Raw genomic sequence first — 17,065 nt, 5'->3', positions numbered from 1 at the left:
CCGCCTGAAATCCGTTTTCTGAATTGTCATGGTCACTTTGAGGTGCCTTTGCATTTTTTTTCAAAAAGTGGTTGCTTCAATAAGCCAGTAGCCTTGACTCTAGACCACAGGTTGAGACTCTGTTTTCATGCCTTTAAAAAAATACTGTTTATGGATCTCCAGTCAAAGAAAATATTAGAAGCATTTTCAAGAGTGACGTTTCCACACCGAGACAACACCAGTAGCATCTTAATTGTTTGCTCTTCTCTTCCCTCCCGTGTCCAAAAGGAAGATGCAAAATCTGTGACATTCCCCAAAATAAACATTTCCTGCATCCAGGAAAACACCCAAAGACTTCCCAAGCAGGTGAGTCTCCTGGTGAGTAAAATTTCCTTCCATTGAGGGAGTTGTTTAGAAAGTGTTTTAAGTCAGTTGCCTTGTTGACTGAATGAATTTCAGATGCACTAAAGGAAAAGAGTTGTTGTGTCACGATACAACAAAAGAAAAAAATATATCTTTAAATTGAGGGAGCTTGGTTTTTATTAACTTTTTGCACCTAAAATATTGATCTGGAAACTGAAATCTCTTGCAGGTCTTCATCAGAGTCCCCTGAAGTGTTAGAAGCATCGAGGGTTTCCGTGCCTTAATTTCTGCACATGATCAGCGGCTGAAAATTGGAAGAAGCAGCCACGTGTGTAACCGTGGAATATTTTCCAGGGCAGAAAGGTTCTGGTTTACTTTTGGCAGAAAGGTTCTGGTCTACTTTCACCAGAAACCTCTCTCAATTTGCCTGTGACAGTATCAAAACAAATTGTGATGTTACGCGGTCGCTGTTTAACTGGTCTTGGTTAAAAATTAAACACAACTGAAATGTTGTGGAACTTGTCACCTTGTTCTAAGAATGTGACTGGGGGAATTTACGTCAAGACCTGAGTCAGCCCAGGCATTTTCTGGAGTAAATGGTCACATGCAGAGGATTATTCTGATTTTAGCATGCACCAAAAATGAAGGATTTTGAAAGACCAAGTGACAAACACCACCCGGTCCCTGCGCTGTGCAGGCCAGGGGAGGGTGAGGTTGGATTTTAGGAACAATTTCTTCCCCAAAAGGCTGTGGGGCATTGGAACAGGCTGCCCAGGGCAGTGCTGGAGTCACCATCCCTGGAGGGGTTGGACAGGTTCTCAGGACATGGGGCAGTGCCAGGGCTGGGGGAACGCTTGGACTCCATGAGCTTGAGCGGCCGCCGCCTCCCCGGCCTACACTTCCCAGCATGCCCCGCTCGGCGGCGTCGCGGTGGCGTCATCACCCCGCGACGCTGGCGGCTGAGCTCCATGGCAACAGCGGGGCGGCTTCCCGCACAGCCTGCGGCAGCAGTGGGTGAGGCCGGAAAATACCTCGCAGGGCCCCAAGTGACGCTGAGGAGGGAACTCTACGCGAACCGCCCCAGACAGTCGGCAGCTCCCCACAGGCACCGCTGAGAGCGGCACTTGGCGGGGGGAGAAGACACCGCTCCGCGCTGCCGCAAAACCGCCACGGACTACAGCTCCCAGCATGCCCCGGGGCAGCGGCGCATGCGCCCTGCTCACCAAGCCCTCTGATTGGCTCAGCTGGGCGCTCCTCCGCCGACAGCGCCCCCCTGCGGCGGCAGCGGGGGCCGGGGCGCCCTCAGGTGGCGGCTCCGCGCAGCCCCGGGACCCCCGGGACCCCCGCCCGCCCCTCGGCTCCACAGCGCTCTGGCCGAGGCCTGGCCCGAGCTGCCTGGGCTGGTAACGCGCCCAGGTGCTGTGGTGATTCCCTCGCCTGTCCCCTCTCGCTCCCGGGCCTGTTGGGTGAGGAGGAGCCTGCGAGGTGGGTGCTGGTTTGTGGTTCTCTACGGGGTGAGCAGCAGGGCTGGGAGGAGGAGAGGGGGAATAGAGTTTCATGAGGAAGAAGTTTTTGCCCCTGAGGGTGGTGGGAACCTGTCCCAGGTTCCCAGAGAGGTGGTGGATGAACCATCCCTGGAGACATCCCAGGCCAGGCTGGACGGGGCTCTGAGCAACCTGGGCTGGTGCAGATGTCCCTGCTCATGGCAGGGGGGGCACTGGGGGAGCCGGGAAGGGCCCTGCAACACAAACCATTCTATGATTATATAAGAGCATTTTAGTGCCGTACCCCGCCTGCCTCTCACTGTTGTTTCCTTCCTCGCTGGAGCTGCACTGACACTGAAACCAGAGGCCTGAATCTTGTACAAATACTTAAGTGGCCGCCTGGTTCTGACAGCTCTTCGCTTGGTGACCTGCGTTGTCCCCACGCTCTGCCAAAGCGTGCCTGCTCGCTGTAATGGCAAGCGGAGGTTGTGCTGAGCTGGAGGGGCTCTGGGTCACACAGGATTGAGCGCAGGGACGTGCCCTGGTGTCCTGGCAGCCTTGGGCAGCCAGGTGAGGTGGAAAGTGTCACTCAGGCTGGTCCTGCTAAGAGTAAGAAGACTCTGATGAGTTATGACACAGCTGTACGGCTTGAGGAAGCAGAGCTAATGTATATGAAGACCAACGAAGTGGAAAGCACTTATAGGAAAATGAGCTTTCTTGCTTTACCATGACAGGATTAGGCAGGCATGGTGCAAATTGTTATGATACCGGAAGGCGCCACTGGCAGTTGGCAGCTTTCTGTTGTCCTTCCTCCCCAAAATTCTATTAAATCGCTGTGTTTTGGAGGGAAGGGGTTGAAATGGGAGGAGGAGGGGCACGGGGAGTCGTGGCCAGCTTCTCAGTGTGCCAGTTATTGACCATAATCCTGGTGCTGTAAGCCAGGTGGAAATGTTAACAAAGTTTCTAAAACCTTCCTAGAAAGAGTTGTAAAGGGCAGCATTCTTCGCAAGACAACTGAACTCTGAAGTTAAAGCCAAGTGCTGTAACCTCTCACATATCCCAAGTTGCGGTATAACACAAGGACAATCTGCTAGTTTCAAAAGCGAAGAAAGATGCTTTTAAAAATTTGGCCTTGGCAAATGAATGGTGCCTTTCTTAGTTTGGTTAATGTGGATATCAGACAAAACGTGTTGCCTGAAAACAAAATGCAGTCTCATTCTGAAGAAGGAAAATGAATCAAGGTCACGTGCTGGTCAGGAAGAGATTGTGTCTGCTTCCCAATTGCGAGCCCTTGGGGTTTGTTTGCTCTCGTATGTGCTGTTGCTCAATCCTGATACTCCTCCCTAAGAGGAAAGCAGAAACCTACTGAAACAAAGAGAGATCTGACTGATTAGGGTTGGGGGTGACATGGGAAAAGGGGCAGAACTGTCTCCTACCAACTGTTTCTGGCAGGAGGCACTTCTGAAGGACTTAGTGCGAGAAAAGAAAAGCTTCTAGTTGATCTAAAGTAACGATGGTGTCGCTTTCCCTTCCCGTTCCTCAGTTTCTCCTTGCCCTGCTGTTTCTTACACTGGATGTGTCTGTAGAAACGAACAGATTCTCAGTTCCTTTCCTTCTTCTTTTTCAGTCTCTTCAATTTCCAGCTGTGTTCTCACTTGGCAGCTTTGTTACTGTCGATCTCTGTGGGGTTGTGTTACTGCGATGTGAGGCTGGGCCAGTTTAGGAAATACTCCTTTCTCCTGCACTGAGCCACTTCTGGATCAAGCTGCTTTTCTGGCCTCTAATGTAGAGCAAGAAGATACTGAACCCTTCCCACCCGAGGAGGTTTGTGATGGTGATGCAAAGGAGAAGGGTTTTCGGTAGAAAACACTGGCAGTGGATGTTCTTCTTTCCTTTACCAGGCTGACAGCCACGGTCCACCCCGTTCATTGTAAAATGTTCACATTTACGGGGAGGGAGGTAGACCCTAGTGACTCCAGAGAATATGAAAATATTAAGAAAGCGGAGAGTAAATGCAGGCTTTTCTTAACAAGTGAGCTTCTGGGCAAATAAAGAATCTAGAGGAATGGTGGGGATCTTTTTCAGGGACTCGTGCTGCCCGAACGCCACTCGATGGCTCAAGAGCAGCATCAGCAAATATCACTTGTCTACTTTTTAGACCAGTCATAATTGCTGGCAAAGCATATATGGGCAGTTCTGGCTCAATGGGTACCTTAAATCCAAAATAATTTTTTAACAGGGCAACGAGACAACCTCTTTTCTTGTCTGCGGATCTGAACTGACTGATCAAAGAGGAGCGGGAGTTAAATAAGCAGGAGGTATGATGGCAAATCCGTTTCTCTGTTGCTTCTGGAAGTGAGGGGCTCGGGATAACGAGTGAGCCAGGGCTGGGGTGTGTGTTCCTTGCTGGGCAGGGGCCTGCGCTTGACACAACATCTGCTGTAGTGAGGCTGTAGAGGCAGAGAAAGAAGGAGGAATTACCCACATCAGGTGGTGTTCACAGCTGGTTAAGCCTTCCTGGGGCTTGGGATGCAGTCGCTGATGAATTCCGGTAAAAGGCTGATTTTTTTGTGTGTGTGGTCATGCTGAGCCAGTTCATACAGCTGAACTTTACTGCCAGAGTTTCCCAGATTAAGTAACAATGCTGCAATTCTGGCTTATTTTTTCTTCCCAATCAGAAGTTATGTTTTCCATGGTGACCTCAGTAACATCTGCATGGTTTAACATCCCAGCCACTCCCTCCACCATGCTGTTATTTTAGCTGATGTCAGCCTGTTGCTCAACCTGCACCTCCTGACTGCAGAATTGCTTTGGGAGAGAACTCGTTACAGCCGCTTCCCTTTTGGGCCTGATTTAACATCTTCACTGCTTCTTAATGTCCTGGCATCTCGGCCAAATCCTATGTTTCAGGCTTTGCCGTTTCAGCACGAGTCCCTCTCTGAGGAATGGTTTTCTGGGAGCTTTCTCCTCACTGTGTCTCATCTCATCAGCTTGCCCAGTGCCCTGCTGCCATCAGACTGTATCAATCCTGCCCTGACTGACTCTTGTGAGCAAGGCTGTGGTTGCCTCCCGTTTTTTTTTTTTCCTTTCTTGGCTTACACACACACTGGAAACTTAAATTTCATTTGCGAAGGTGTTGAGTTGATCGAGCAACCCACTGCCATCCCACCCAGCGCCTGATTCTGGAGCTTGTTAGATCCATCCATTGGCCAAGCAAAGCCTAGAAACTGGCCTAAAAATGGTTGATTTTTCCTCTTCTGTTTTCTCCCAGGTTCCTGAGCTGAACTGGCCCATAGACACCCTGATGAACACTGAAGCAGAGCGCTGGGGACAGGGAAAAGAGGCAAATAAGGTCTGTGGGGGTGTATGAGGAACAGTCTCCCCTTTTTGACATCCTCATGCTGTGTGAATGTTTCAGCTGCACTGTGTAACTTTACCCCAAGTCTACTATGCATTGTGTCCTTTTCATGATGGCTTTTAGAAGCAACCAAGAGCATTAAACAAAAGGCAAAGAGTCCAGCCCGTGCTAAATGAGTATGCAGCGGAAATCTTTATTTTCTTGTTGGACTGGAAAGTTCCTGATTTAACTGGTTTCAGTCTTGGTCATCGCTGCCTATTTACACAGGTTTTGGGCAGCGCAGCCGCGCATGACTGAGCAAACTACTCATAGCACAGAGCAACTGAGGGGAGGGACTAATTCCTTAGGCCAGGCAGAGCATTCCGCTGTCTTCGACCTGAACTGAAGCTGGTGCTGTCCTAGAGAAGTCGGAGAGCAAACGAGACTGATAATATAACAGCTTTTGGTGGGAGTATCTTCCCAGCATGCTGACCAAAAACCACAGGGCGACGTGAACCGATGGCCACGGTTTAGGAGGCTGCGGGTCTGCCTGGCTTTAGTGATTCCTCCTACTCTGTTCAGCAGAACATCTGCCAACATCTGCTACAGTCTGAACCAGCCAGATGTGATTGCTGAGGAGTTTGTGTACTCCGTTCTAGAGCACCACGTCCTCCTGTAGCTGTCCTTCCGTGTTATCTCGCTGGCCTGTTCTGTAGCTGCTTTAGTGGCTGCTGAGATGTCACTATCTGTGGGCACGGGCCAACATCTGTTGAGCTGGAGAAGACAACTTATACATGGTCCTTAGATCCCATCCTATGTATTAATATCAAGCTCAAGTCTTGCCCCAATCGAGCCTGCTGAGTATTTTCCCCACTTTATTTCTCTCTCTGTCCAGATTCATTGCTTTTTATTTGGTTTTTTTTTTTTTGCTCACCCAGAGGTGACTTTTGGGGGGCAAATACTCCGCACCTCAACACCAGCTGGCTGCTCGGTGGGGAGTGCACGTTGATGCAGATCCAACTTGAGCCTCTTGAACTGCTTTTAAATATTTTTACCCTGCTGGCGAAGGGCTGGACATGGCTCAGGAGGAAATTACAGCCAGGGTGTGCAGGTGGGTGTGCGTGTGGAGCCCGCGGAGCTGTGGCTGCACAAACCACAGGGGTTTTCAGCGTCTCTTTACAGCAGAGCAGGAACCAGCTTTTCCTGCAGACTCTCAGAAAACTCCGTTTTTCTACTTGCCCTCACCAACCTTATGCCTCACCCCAATAAATAAAGTCCCTCCAGTTCTTCTAAGCCACTAAAGATTATCTGATCTCTCCACTTCCTCTAAATAAGGTGTGAAATGAGTTCCTGGAGAGACCTGCTCAACAGCAGTGGTTTGGAGGTGGCCCCATCAGCACCTCAGAGGTTGAGACATGGGGTGCTGCTTGTTTTTGTGGTGGAGCCAGCACTTTATCGGGCTGATGCATGTTCTTTAAGCTGGTGTTTAACTGCCAGTTCCCTGTAAAAGCTTGTTTCGTCTCATCACGCCTGAAAGCATTTGCCTACTTACCCCTTTTTGGGTGGCTAAATATAAAAGCAACCACCACCTACTCCGAAAGGCTTAATGCTGTAGAATGTCTGTTCAAACCTGATGCTCCGCAAACTGTCAAAACAGCACCTTGGGGATGAGCAATAATTACAAATATGAGCATGTGTTGGCAGATGAATGACCTGGATTATGGGCACAGTTGTGGGGTAGGGAAGCTTTTAAAAACTGCTGTATTGCCTTATTTCCCCCACCAGCCCTTACCAGTGTTTTGCATGGGAATTCATGATGGAAAGGACGTGATTTTCGGTGTATTAAGGAATTTCCCTATGGTTGTTGACTTCAGCTGGGCGGTTCTATTTGCAAGTGCCTTTTTTCCCCCAGCTTTTCAGTATCTAAGGAAAAAGATATTAAGTAAAACAGAAATAAGGAATGAGAATCACACCCACCTCTTCAAGACTTTGTAAATCTGAGAGGGGGGAAAAAAGTGGATCATGCTACAAGAGGATGATGACAGTACAGCAAATGCTGTGGATTGTGGCCTGCAGTGGAATGTCAACATTAAACTAATTGTGGCTTTTGCAAGTTGGCAAATCCGTCTTGTGAAGGCTGCAGTGTGTCCATTTAGTGCCCAGGCTGTCCCTGGGATCAGAGTGAGACATTTTCAGTCACAGGTTGTGGTGTCAGGCTTGAAATTGGGTTAAATGGGGCTGATACAGGTGAGCAAATTCACCAAATTCTGCTTCTGGCAACGCCAAGCAGAATCATTGTATTATTAACATTTTTCTTCCTCGCTGTTCTTGCCTTTAAGCTCATTTTTAGAGGCAAGTCAAAGAAGAAAAATTAAATTAAAAGGGCATTTGGAACAAATAAGAGAATTGAAATCTCCTGGGGCATTTTGTTTAGACTGACTGTGTGAAAAAATATTCCAGAGAGAGAAAAAAAAACTGTAACACAACTTGGAACATGTTTGTCTGTCTATAGTGAGTTTTATATTACTTGTCTACGAAATCCTGTAGGACAGACTGTTACAAATTACTTTGTCTTTGGGACTTTTTTTTCCCTATAGCAGAACAGCTCACTGTTCAGTCATCTCCTAAGCAAATTTCCTAGAGTAACTTCAAACATCTTTTGACTTTCTGGCTTAGGAGCGCATTTCCAGGAACAAGCAGTTCTGCGTAACTCAGTAATTTGCATTCCGTGCCCTTAGTACTCAGTGAAAACTTGTTACCTAAAACCTGGATTTTCCACAGGTAGAAAATTGGGCACCTAAGAGAAATGACTGAAAAATTTGCACAATGTTTTACTCAAGGAGCCGGAGGAGGAGTTTGCAGTTAACAGCGTTTCCATTTTTAGGGTATCTTACAGAACAACTGCATCTCAGATGTTTTTAATAAACGGCTTTCAAAACCCACAGTTGAGATTAGTGTCAAATTTCCAGCCACATGATCAGCCTTGGAGCCAAGTTTAGGATTGCTTTTGTGTTTACAGAAAGTCTGGCAGCCCAATGACACTGAAGTTTGGGGGCGGAATGGAAGTTCTCCATAACAAATATTTGACTGGATTCACAGTTTATCTTATTTACAGGACTTTGAGCTTTGCAAAAGAGGTGACTGTATTTTTGTTGATCTAATACTCGAGGAATATTCAGCTCTCACTCACTGGATTTGGAACAGTTGTTGCTTTTTAACTCAGATCTCTTGTTTTTCTGGCCATTAAACTGGCACGGCACAAAGCGAACGTTTTAAAAACTCTCTCTACAGATGATAAATGAAACTCTGTGCATTCCTGAACTTTGTGCCCGGTCCAACTACAGCGAGTTCTCTCTGCTCGCACCAAGGGAGGCCTCTCGTTGAAGGTCTCGCTGGGTGAATAAGTCACATGCTGAGTTTTTGCTCAGGGACTGGATCAGCAAAAGTCTGGCTTCTGTTTTGACAAGCCCAGAATTTCCGTTGTGCAGTATCTTGTCCAGTATCTGTTTTACAAGTCATGTTTCACTGCCATCATTTGCAAAGCTCATGCACAAGAAGGGCACAGGTAGAGCCAGTATAACTGATATTACAGTGGGTGGAAGAGCCGTGGAAACTTTCCTTTTTTAAAATTTTATTTCTAGCATTCCCCAGGCCTCACCCTGTGCAAAGTCTTTGCCAACATCACACACTCTTGCTGCCCGATGCTCCGCATGGCCCTCTCTGCACAAACTTGCTGTAACCATGTGTCATGTCCTCTTAAAAACCCACTCCGGGCTCCCAAATGAACAACTATTTCCCCTTGGCCCAGGCTGGGACCCCCTTTTCCACAGACAGACAGACACACACACACAGACACGCGATTTATGAGATACTCTGCTGAGATACTCTGAGGTGTGTACAAACGAATCTTGGAGGATTTTCTGCATCCAGGTGTATCTGGACCGCATCCACCAGTTCTCTGACTTAATAATTTTCTGTATATTTATGGAAACATTCATCAAATAAGCTCTGATTATTTTTTACACACTAAATTGTCCTCTCCAGCTGTCAGATGAGGAAGCTGAGCATTGCTGTCCCTAAACTAGCTGATGTTCGGGTCTGTAATAGCCAAGCTGTAAACAACAAGAGAGTTTGCTCCATTGTTTCTGGCGGGATCTTGTCCAAGGGAAAACAAGGCTTGTCTTCAACAATTTGAAGCTCGTGTAGGCAGACAATACATTGATTTTTGACTGTGGGCATCTACTACAGACCAATGAAGCAGCTGAGAGCTAACATAACTTCAAAATAACGCTGCACATGCAGAGGATGGAGCAGTCCCTGGGCAGCTGTGATGTTAGTGTGTAAAGTGTACTGGAAAAAAAAGTAATTTGGATTACCAGGCTCTTTTTCCTGCATACACTGACATCTTTAATGTACTGGATTTGAATGAGAAAGGCCAGGATCTCCCCTCTTATTCAAACAGTTTAAGGATTAATGGTCAAGCGTGCAATTAACTATTAGCTACTGAAAATAATATGATAGAAGGTAGCGTGTGAAGCATTGTCAGCTGCAAAAAATGAATGTCATTTGATGGGCAGTCCAGCCTGAGTATGGAAATGCTTTAGCAGGCTTCTTCCAAAGAATGCTTGGAAAGGCATTATTCAGGAAGAAAGGGACAAGAGAAAAGAAGGCTTAAACCAAGCCATAAGAAAACAGAATGAAATAAAGTAAAAATTAAAGCACAATGTGACAGTAGTTGCACAATCAACAGAAAAGGTCTGGGTACAAGCTGGACTTAAACTCTTGTGAGAACAGAGTGTCAAACACTGTATTGGTCACGAAGTTATCAACATGCATGGCTGTGCAACCCAGTATTTCCCATTCTGGCCACAGAAATCTGCTGTCATCAAAAATAATGTGCGTGTTTGTGCAACTTGCAGTTGATCCAGGAAGCAAAATGTAGAACTTCCCTAATCTTACTGACATTTAATCATGGGTGGCACAGACTGTCCAAGCACAGAGGAAATACTTCTTTTATTCACAGACTTTTTGCTTAATTACTTACAAATTTTGGTGTTGCGCAGCCTTTTCATGAAACAATATAATGAGGATTTATGCTGGTTTGGTCAGGATGAGACTGGCAAAAATAAAAAGGAGTAGTTTGCAATCTATAAGCCGCTGGGCGACTTCATTCTGATAATTCCAAGTGTGGCTTAGTCACGGGCAAAAAGGTTTGGTGGAAAGAGAGAATGAACCGCAAACGTAACATCAAATAAATGGCTTAGTCTTTTGTAGGTTCAAGGACAACTCTTAACGTTTGGCAAACCTCGTCAGCCAAATAGTGGTGAAAATACTACAGAACGAAAACAGGAATGCACGTCTGACCAGCAGTTAGAACTTTTTTTTTTTTTTTTTTTTTTACATAAGCATTTGTGTGGGAGGGGAACATGAGATTTCAAATGTACCTGGCAGGCTGCCGAAGCGATAGGTATGACCCACATTAATGTGCAGATCTTAATGACTTCTGACGGTTAACCGACAGAAGTGACAGAAAACAGTAAAACAAGGGAAGCCAAAGGCTGTGTGTTCCCTTTGGGCGCCCCGAAAAGCGCCGTCGTGCTGACACGAGCCTCGCGCTGCCCTTTACTCACAGCCAGACACCTCTGCAGTTACGCATGGGAAATCCCACATTGCCAAGAAGGTGCAAAGACCGAGTAAAACTTAGTAGAAAAATCTGATTAGAGGAAAATTGATTTAATCTGAGTTTACAGGCTCAGTAGCTTTTAATATGTCTTATGAATTTCAACATTAACATTGTCTTAGTAAAAGCCAAGACTGTGGGAGCCTGATGTTATGGGATTATCTCAGTTCAAGCAGGATGTTTTCAGCCCTTGAGGCTGCACTCACCATCTTCCTAAAATTTCAGGAACCAGAAAGTAAATGAATCCAATGTTTATTGACCATAAATGACCACACAAACTCAATGCCTTTGGCAGTATAAAAGCTGCTGAAATAATCACCTCATTATCAGAAGGCTCTTTTTTTCCATTTGGCCTTTGATTTCTCAATTGCCTCTTTATTATGTTTGAACTGACTATAAGGTCGTATCCTCACCGCCACGCAAATCCAACATCGGAGGGCCAGAAATGGTGGTTTCTCACCAGCTTTCTTGAGTACAGTGCCTTTAGTCATCATGGGTACTAAAATCCAGTGTTTCCTTCCCCAGGTCGTTATCAAACACCAAGAGCCATCGCGCTGGTGCCCGTAAATAACGTGGAGCAAGTTGGAAGAGTTCAGTTGTTTGTTCACTTGTGTTTGCTTGGCTCATCAGACTAACCGAGGGTTTTGCGCTTTGTTTGCTGTATTTCTTAGGATCGTTTTAAAGGCAGTTTCCAACGGAGGAGCTGGTCGTAGAACTCTGAAAACCCACCTGGTCTCACCACTGGGTACCGGCCGCTTTATTGAGACAGCAAACCAGAGCTGCCACTGACACCCAGCTGAGCTTTTATACCCAGTACCACTTCAACTAAAAGGACAAAAAATACCATCCACCATGGCGTCAATGTCTTCCCTCCCAACGCTGTGTAAGTTAAGCAACTCGAACGTTTACTAATAAAGTTTAAAGGCTCTGAGGCTGTTTTTATTTGATGAACAAATGCATTTGTTTCTCACACAGGCCCACGACGCGCTTCGCTCTCCGGGCCTCTTCCCCAGGCCTGCGCCCTCCCTGCGGTGCCAGCAGCCCCGCGCTCTGGCAGAGGGACACCCCCGGCTCCCAGGATTAGGCTGGGACGGGGCTTGGCTCAACTTGGCGGCAGTTTTGGGGTGGAAGGCGGGTGGGTACCAGGGTCCCCCCAATAACCCTGACCCGCCGCCATATTGGGGAGCGTCGCTGGGGGAAGGGGCGCGCGCGGGCCACGCCCACTGGAGGGGGGGGGGCGAGGCACGCGCCGTCGGGGGAGGTGCTGAGTCACGCTGGGCCAGCAGAAGAGCGGCGGCGAGGCCACGCCCCCTCCGCGCTCGCGGGGAGGGGCGGGGTCTTGCGCGCGGACGCCGCGTCGACTATAAAAGGGCCGGCGCGGAGCCGCCGTCGCTCAGAACGCGTCGGCGAGGCGAGCAGAGCGGGTTCCTGCGTCAACAGTGCTTGGACGGAACCGGCCGCGCTCGGGCCCGCCGCCCCCACCACCACCACTTCATCCGCTGTCGAATCTACCGACTCAACACCTTAAGGTAACGCCATGGCAGCGCCCACTTCCCAGGTGCGCCAGAACTACCACCAGGACTGCGAAGCCGCCGTCAACCGGCAGATCAACCTGGAGCTCTACGCGTCCTACGTGTATCTCAGCATGGTGAGCGGGGGGGCCTGGGGGACGGGGAAGTGAGGGGGAGGTGTGGGGCCTGCTAGTGGGGAAAGGAGGTTGGGGCGTCGCGATTCGGGCCTGTGCCTGTTCGGGCAGTGGGGGGGTTAGGCCAGTGTTGGGGGGGTGGGGGGGCGGGTTAGGCCAGTGTTGGGGAGGTGGGGGGCGGTTTAGGCCAGCGTTGCGGGGAGGGAGGAGGGTTTAGGCCAGTGTTCGGGGCGGGGGGAAGGGTTTAGGCTAGTGTTGGGGGCGGGGGGGCTTAGGCCAGCGTTTACTGGGGGGGCGGGGTTTAGACTAGTGTTCCGAGGGAGTTAGGCCAGGCTCGGGGGCAGACGCGCCCACCCCCTGCGGCCTGCCTTGTGTTTGGGCCCTGGGCGGGTTGCTGGCGCTGCCCGAGGGAGCGGGCCGGGAGTTCCCGAGGGCCGGGCGGTGCCTGCGGGTGCAGCCGCGCTCCCTCCCCTCCTCCTTTCCCCCTTCTCCTCCTTCCCCGCTCCTTCCCCCCTCGCCTCGGGGCGTTCTGAGCCTTCCCCCGGGGGTGGGGCGGCCGCTTGTTTTCTATGGGTGAGGCTCTTATCTCGCTGGCGAACTCGAGTCACACGTTAACCGCTCTCTGCCCGTTGCCCTTGGCGGGCTCGTTATCAGCACAGCTCAGCAGCTTCCAGGCGGCTCTGCCCTTGGGGATGGGCTGGATAGCAGGACTTGACTAACAAAGCGATTGGCACCTTTCCCGCAGGAATTCGTGTCTCTTGAGGCGAAGTTCATAGTTTATGAAATGAATTGGTAGGAATTCACGGTTTCCTTGGCGCTGTGTTTACGTGTTTCTCTTGGCACAAAACTAATTTTAGCCATAGCCAGATGAGTAACTTTGGTCCAAACAGCAGCTCTGACCTCTGCACAGCAATCTTGGTGCTTTAGACATGCAGGTAACTTGAGACTTTCTAGTGGCGCTTTGGTGTAGAACTTGCTCCTGTGTTACTATGAAGGTCTAAACCTCAGCTACAAGCTGGATGTAATGATGTTGATGGATGATAGTGGCACACAAGCACCAGTGTCTTGCCTTGAACCTCCAGGCTGCTGCTTGAAGAGCAAAGAATTCTGTAGCAGTTTGTCTGGTAAATAACTGGCAGTTGGTACAAAGCTTTCCATTGAATCCTGCCTGGTGGCTGTAACCATAGAACAGACCAGCTGTGTGATGGCTTCTAACTGCTGCCACAGGTTTTTTTTTGGTTTTCAAGAAAGATGATTTTGTGTTTGCTATTGAATATATATATATATATTTTAGTTCAATTTATCTTTTGTCTTTTTAATGTGATACTATTTTTTTTCTCCAAAAGTAGAAAGTGTGTTGCTTAGTCTAATCACTGATGAGCCCGGGGAAGCATTGGGAGGTTTACTGCTGGAGTACCTTAAAGTTCTTGGTCACGCTTAACTGAGTGTGCAAGTCAGAACCTTGACTTGTGATCATTGTAAACAAACTCAGGCAAACAAAGGGAGCAGTGAAGATTTAGCCTTGAAAAAGGCTTGTCAGGTCTGATGTGCTTGAGGCATTTGGTGCTGAGATGAACAGGTATCTGAGGTGTGGGGTTTTTTATCTTCAGAACTGAACCACAAATATTTGTGTCCCTGGTGCCTGTGGTAGGGATAAAGGTTAACATTTAATCCTAGTCAGGAAACTTGTGACTAAGGGAAGAGTTTTGCTACTCTGCCTTGCTGTTGCTGGTGTTGCTGCCAGCCTGAGCTTGGACTTCAGCCATCCCCTCAGATAGGAGACATACCCGAGGTCACAGCACAGACTTGGCTTTGTGTGGCTGCTGGAGCAAGACTTGGGGATTTGAGTGTATGAATTCTTATTTTTCAGTCCTACTATTTTGACCGGGATGATGTGGCACTGAAGAACTTCGCCAAGTACTTCCTGCATCAGTCCCATGAGGAACGCGAGCATGCTGAGAAACTGATGAAGCTCCAGAATCAGAGGGGTGGACGCATCTTCTTGCAGGACATCAAGGTGAGGAGCAGAGCTTTCGGTTGTCCTGTCTGATGCAGAACTAGACTTGTGGTCTGTCTTGGGGCTGGAAGGGGATGAATTTCCCTGTGGGTCCTCTCCTAAAAGGAGCAACAGCTGACAGTAGATAAGCAAATGCGTTGCTGTGATCTGTGCGTGGCGCTCAGCCCGAAATCTAGAGATGCATAGTAATTTGATAATTCGTGCTGGTTGATTAACAAGTCCTTCCTTCCTGTGTAAGAAGATGCCTGGCCCTAGGTGATTTGCTGTGGAGTGAGGGTAACTACAACACAGCCGGTTCATTTATCTTAAATTCAATGGCAAGAGCCTTCTCTGCTCTCTCTACTGTTTTGTAGAGAACTCTTGACTTGTTTGCCGTGGGAACACGAAATCTCAAGTTTCCAATTGCTTGTGGTGTCTCACGGCAAGATTTCATAGCACTGTTTTCTTCAAGTTGCTCTAATTAGATATTTGGAACAGTAGAAAGTAAACAATGTCATAGGGCTAGTTTAATACAGGATAACTTTTCATGGGGAAAATAGCAAAGCGGGGAGCACTTTAGAAGAATTCACTTGTTCACTGGTAAGTCTGAGCACTTGTAAACACCAGACTGTACTGGGCAGTTTGAGCTGAAGATCAGACTTGCCTGTACTCATGTCTTAACTGCTTAATTTCTAAGATTGTGCCCATTGCCTACTTAGACAGGTATTTCAACCACTAGATTATAATGGGAGGAGGAAGACAGCAGCTTTGTTAGCTGTCTTGTCTACAAGAGCTCAGAACATAAAATGAAGAAAACATGGGGAATGGGGAAAGGTCTGGGGCTTGGAGTGTGTGTTCAGTTCTGTGTGTGCACTGTGTCTGCCAAATTTTTGAAGATACCTAAATGCCTGAACTTGATCTAAACGGACTTTGATGTAAAAGACTTTATTCCCTAATGGTGTGCTAGTACTTACAGAAAATGTGGCCATGTGCTTTCTGCTTCTAGAAGCCAGATCGTGATGACTGGGAGAATGGCCTCACTGCAATGGAGTGCGCCCTGCACCTGGAGAAGAATGTGAACCAGTCACTGCTGGAGCTGCACAAACTGGCAACTGAAAAGAATGATCCACATGTAAGTAAATGCTGAAGCTGAGAATGTGACTGTGCAATGAGGGGGCTCGTATGTGTGTAATCATGTGGGGTTAGGGGCAAGTTCTGTGTGGGGAGAAAAAAGGGTGTGAACTAGTGGTGTAGCCTTTCCAAAGGGACAGACCCAGGTCTCAGGCTTTACCTTAGTTATTTGTTAGGATTATTGCCATTTTTTTCCAGGAGGGTGAGTTGCAGTGTGTTAGGGTGGCTGAGATGTGCCTTGCAGAGCTTTCCTCAAACCCTTCTGTTGTTCTTTGGAGCAGAGAGCACTCATGTGAACAGTGTTTTGAATAAAATAAGTGTATTAAGCTCTATATAGAGAAGGCTTGTTTCTGGGAGGGAGGATGAGTTCTAACTTTAAACCAACAGATGCTTGTAAGGCCTTTGTCATAAGACTACTTTTTTGGAGTTGCTTCTGAATGTTATAAAAGCCCTGACACTTCAGAATAAATACAGTGTCTGAAAACACAAATTTCTTCACAGGTGCAAGTTATTAGCAAGGCTGGATTGAGGCTGCTTAGTATCAGGAAGAGCTTGGCATCTGTCTGAATCAAAGTACTTTTGGAAGCATCTTGGATAAGTTAGAGGGACTCTTTAAATAAAAAATAAAATGGCTGGACCATTCTAGAGGTGTAAATCCTCATAGTCATGAATTAGAGTGCTACGCAGTGGGGGCTTCTGAATGTGTTCAGGGACTTTGCTGCTTGTAGTGAGGAATAGAGGGGACTTGGAGTTGACATTGTACTGTGGGGCTCTGGGGCAAGCGTGCCTAGATAAGCCTGCCTGCCTCACTTTAATCTTGGTTCTAGCATTGCTGAGGCAAAAACTAAAGGCTTCTTCCTCTTGCGTATCTTCTGCAGCTTTAAAATTGCCATTTTCTGTATCCTCTCCTGTCCCTGGAGAGGAGTGGTAGAATTTCAGCCGCTGCTCCAGCAGGATAACTTGTGTTCAGGCCTAAATTCAAACTTTTTGTCTCCCTTTCAGTTGTGCGACTTCATTGAGACTCACTACCTGGATGAGCAGGTGAAAGCCATCAAAGAGCTGGGTGACCATGTTACCAACCTGCGGAAGATGGGGGCCCCGAAGTACGGCATGGCCGAGTACCTGTTCGACAAGCACACCCTCGGGGACGGCGACAACCACAGCTGAAGCCTGGCCGAGAGCCGCCCTGCGCGTTGCAGTGGGACTCCTACGTTACTGTCCAGCCGTGCATGCATCTTCAGCTATTTAGATAAACAGTTCTAATACTCTGTACCAAATATCACCCTTCTTTTCTCTTGTGTTTTGTGTATCGCCCTCCATCCAATAAAGTGACTTGGTTCAAGTTGGCTTTTTGTGTTTGTCTCGGGTGCGAGAGGATTGTGCTGTTGGCTCTGTTGGGACAGTCAAGATACCTTATATTCCTTCATTCATGTCCAATTTATTAGAGTAA

General features: G+C 48.0%; 1 protein-coding gene and 1 long non-coding RNA gene across 2 annotated transcripts; both read left to right on the top strand.

Annotated features, from left to right (window-relative positions):
* Positions 1-1,618: 1,618 nt before the first annotated feature.
* Positions 1,619-11,774, top strand: LOC135988917 (uncharacterized). The gene is made up of 5 exons (XR_010606249.1): positions 1,619-1,827; positions 3,454-3,650; positions 4,066-4,144; positions 5,098-5,178; positions 11,515-11,774. It is a non-coding gene; the product is annotated as an uncharacterized LOC135988917 (long non-coding RNA).
* A 452-nt stretch (positions 11,775-12,226) lies between these two features.
* On the top strand, positions 12,227-16,957 carry FTH1 (ferritin heavy chain 1). The gene is made up of 4 exons (XM_065636137.1): positions 12,227-12,491; positions 14,359-14,505; positions 15,491-15,616; positions 16,618-16,957. Exons 1-4 carry the CDS (start codon positions 12,381-12,383, stop codon positions 16,780-16,782), a joined length of 549 nt encoding a protein of 182 aa, XP_065492209.1. The 5' UTR covers positions 12,227-12,380; the 3' UTR covers positions 16,783-16,957.
* The last annotated feature ends 108 nt before the right edge of the window (positions 16,958-17,065 follow it).

Source organism: Caloenas nicobarica, chromosome 5 (genome assembly GCF_036013445.1).
Source record: "Caloenas nicobarica isolate bCalNic1 chromosome 5, bCalNic1.hap1, whole genome shotgun sequence".
NCBI classification, from domain to species: Eukaryota; Metazoa; Chordata; class Aves; order Columbiformes; family Columbidae; genus Caloenas; species Caloenas nicobarica.
This window is presented reverse-complemented; position numbering and strand designations above follow the sequence as displayed.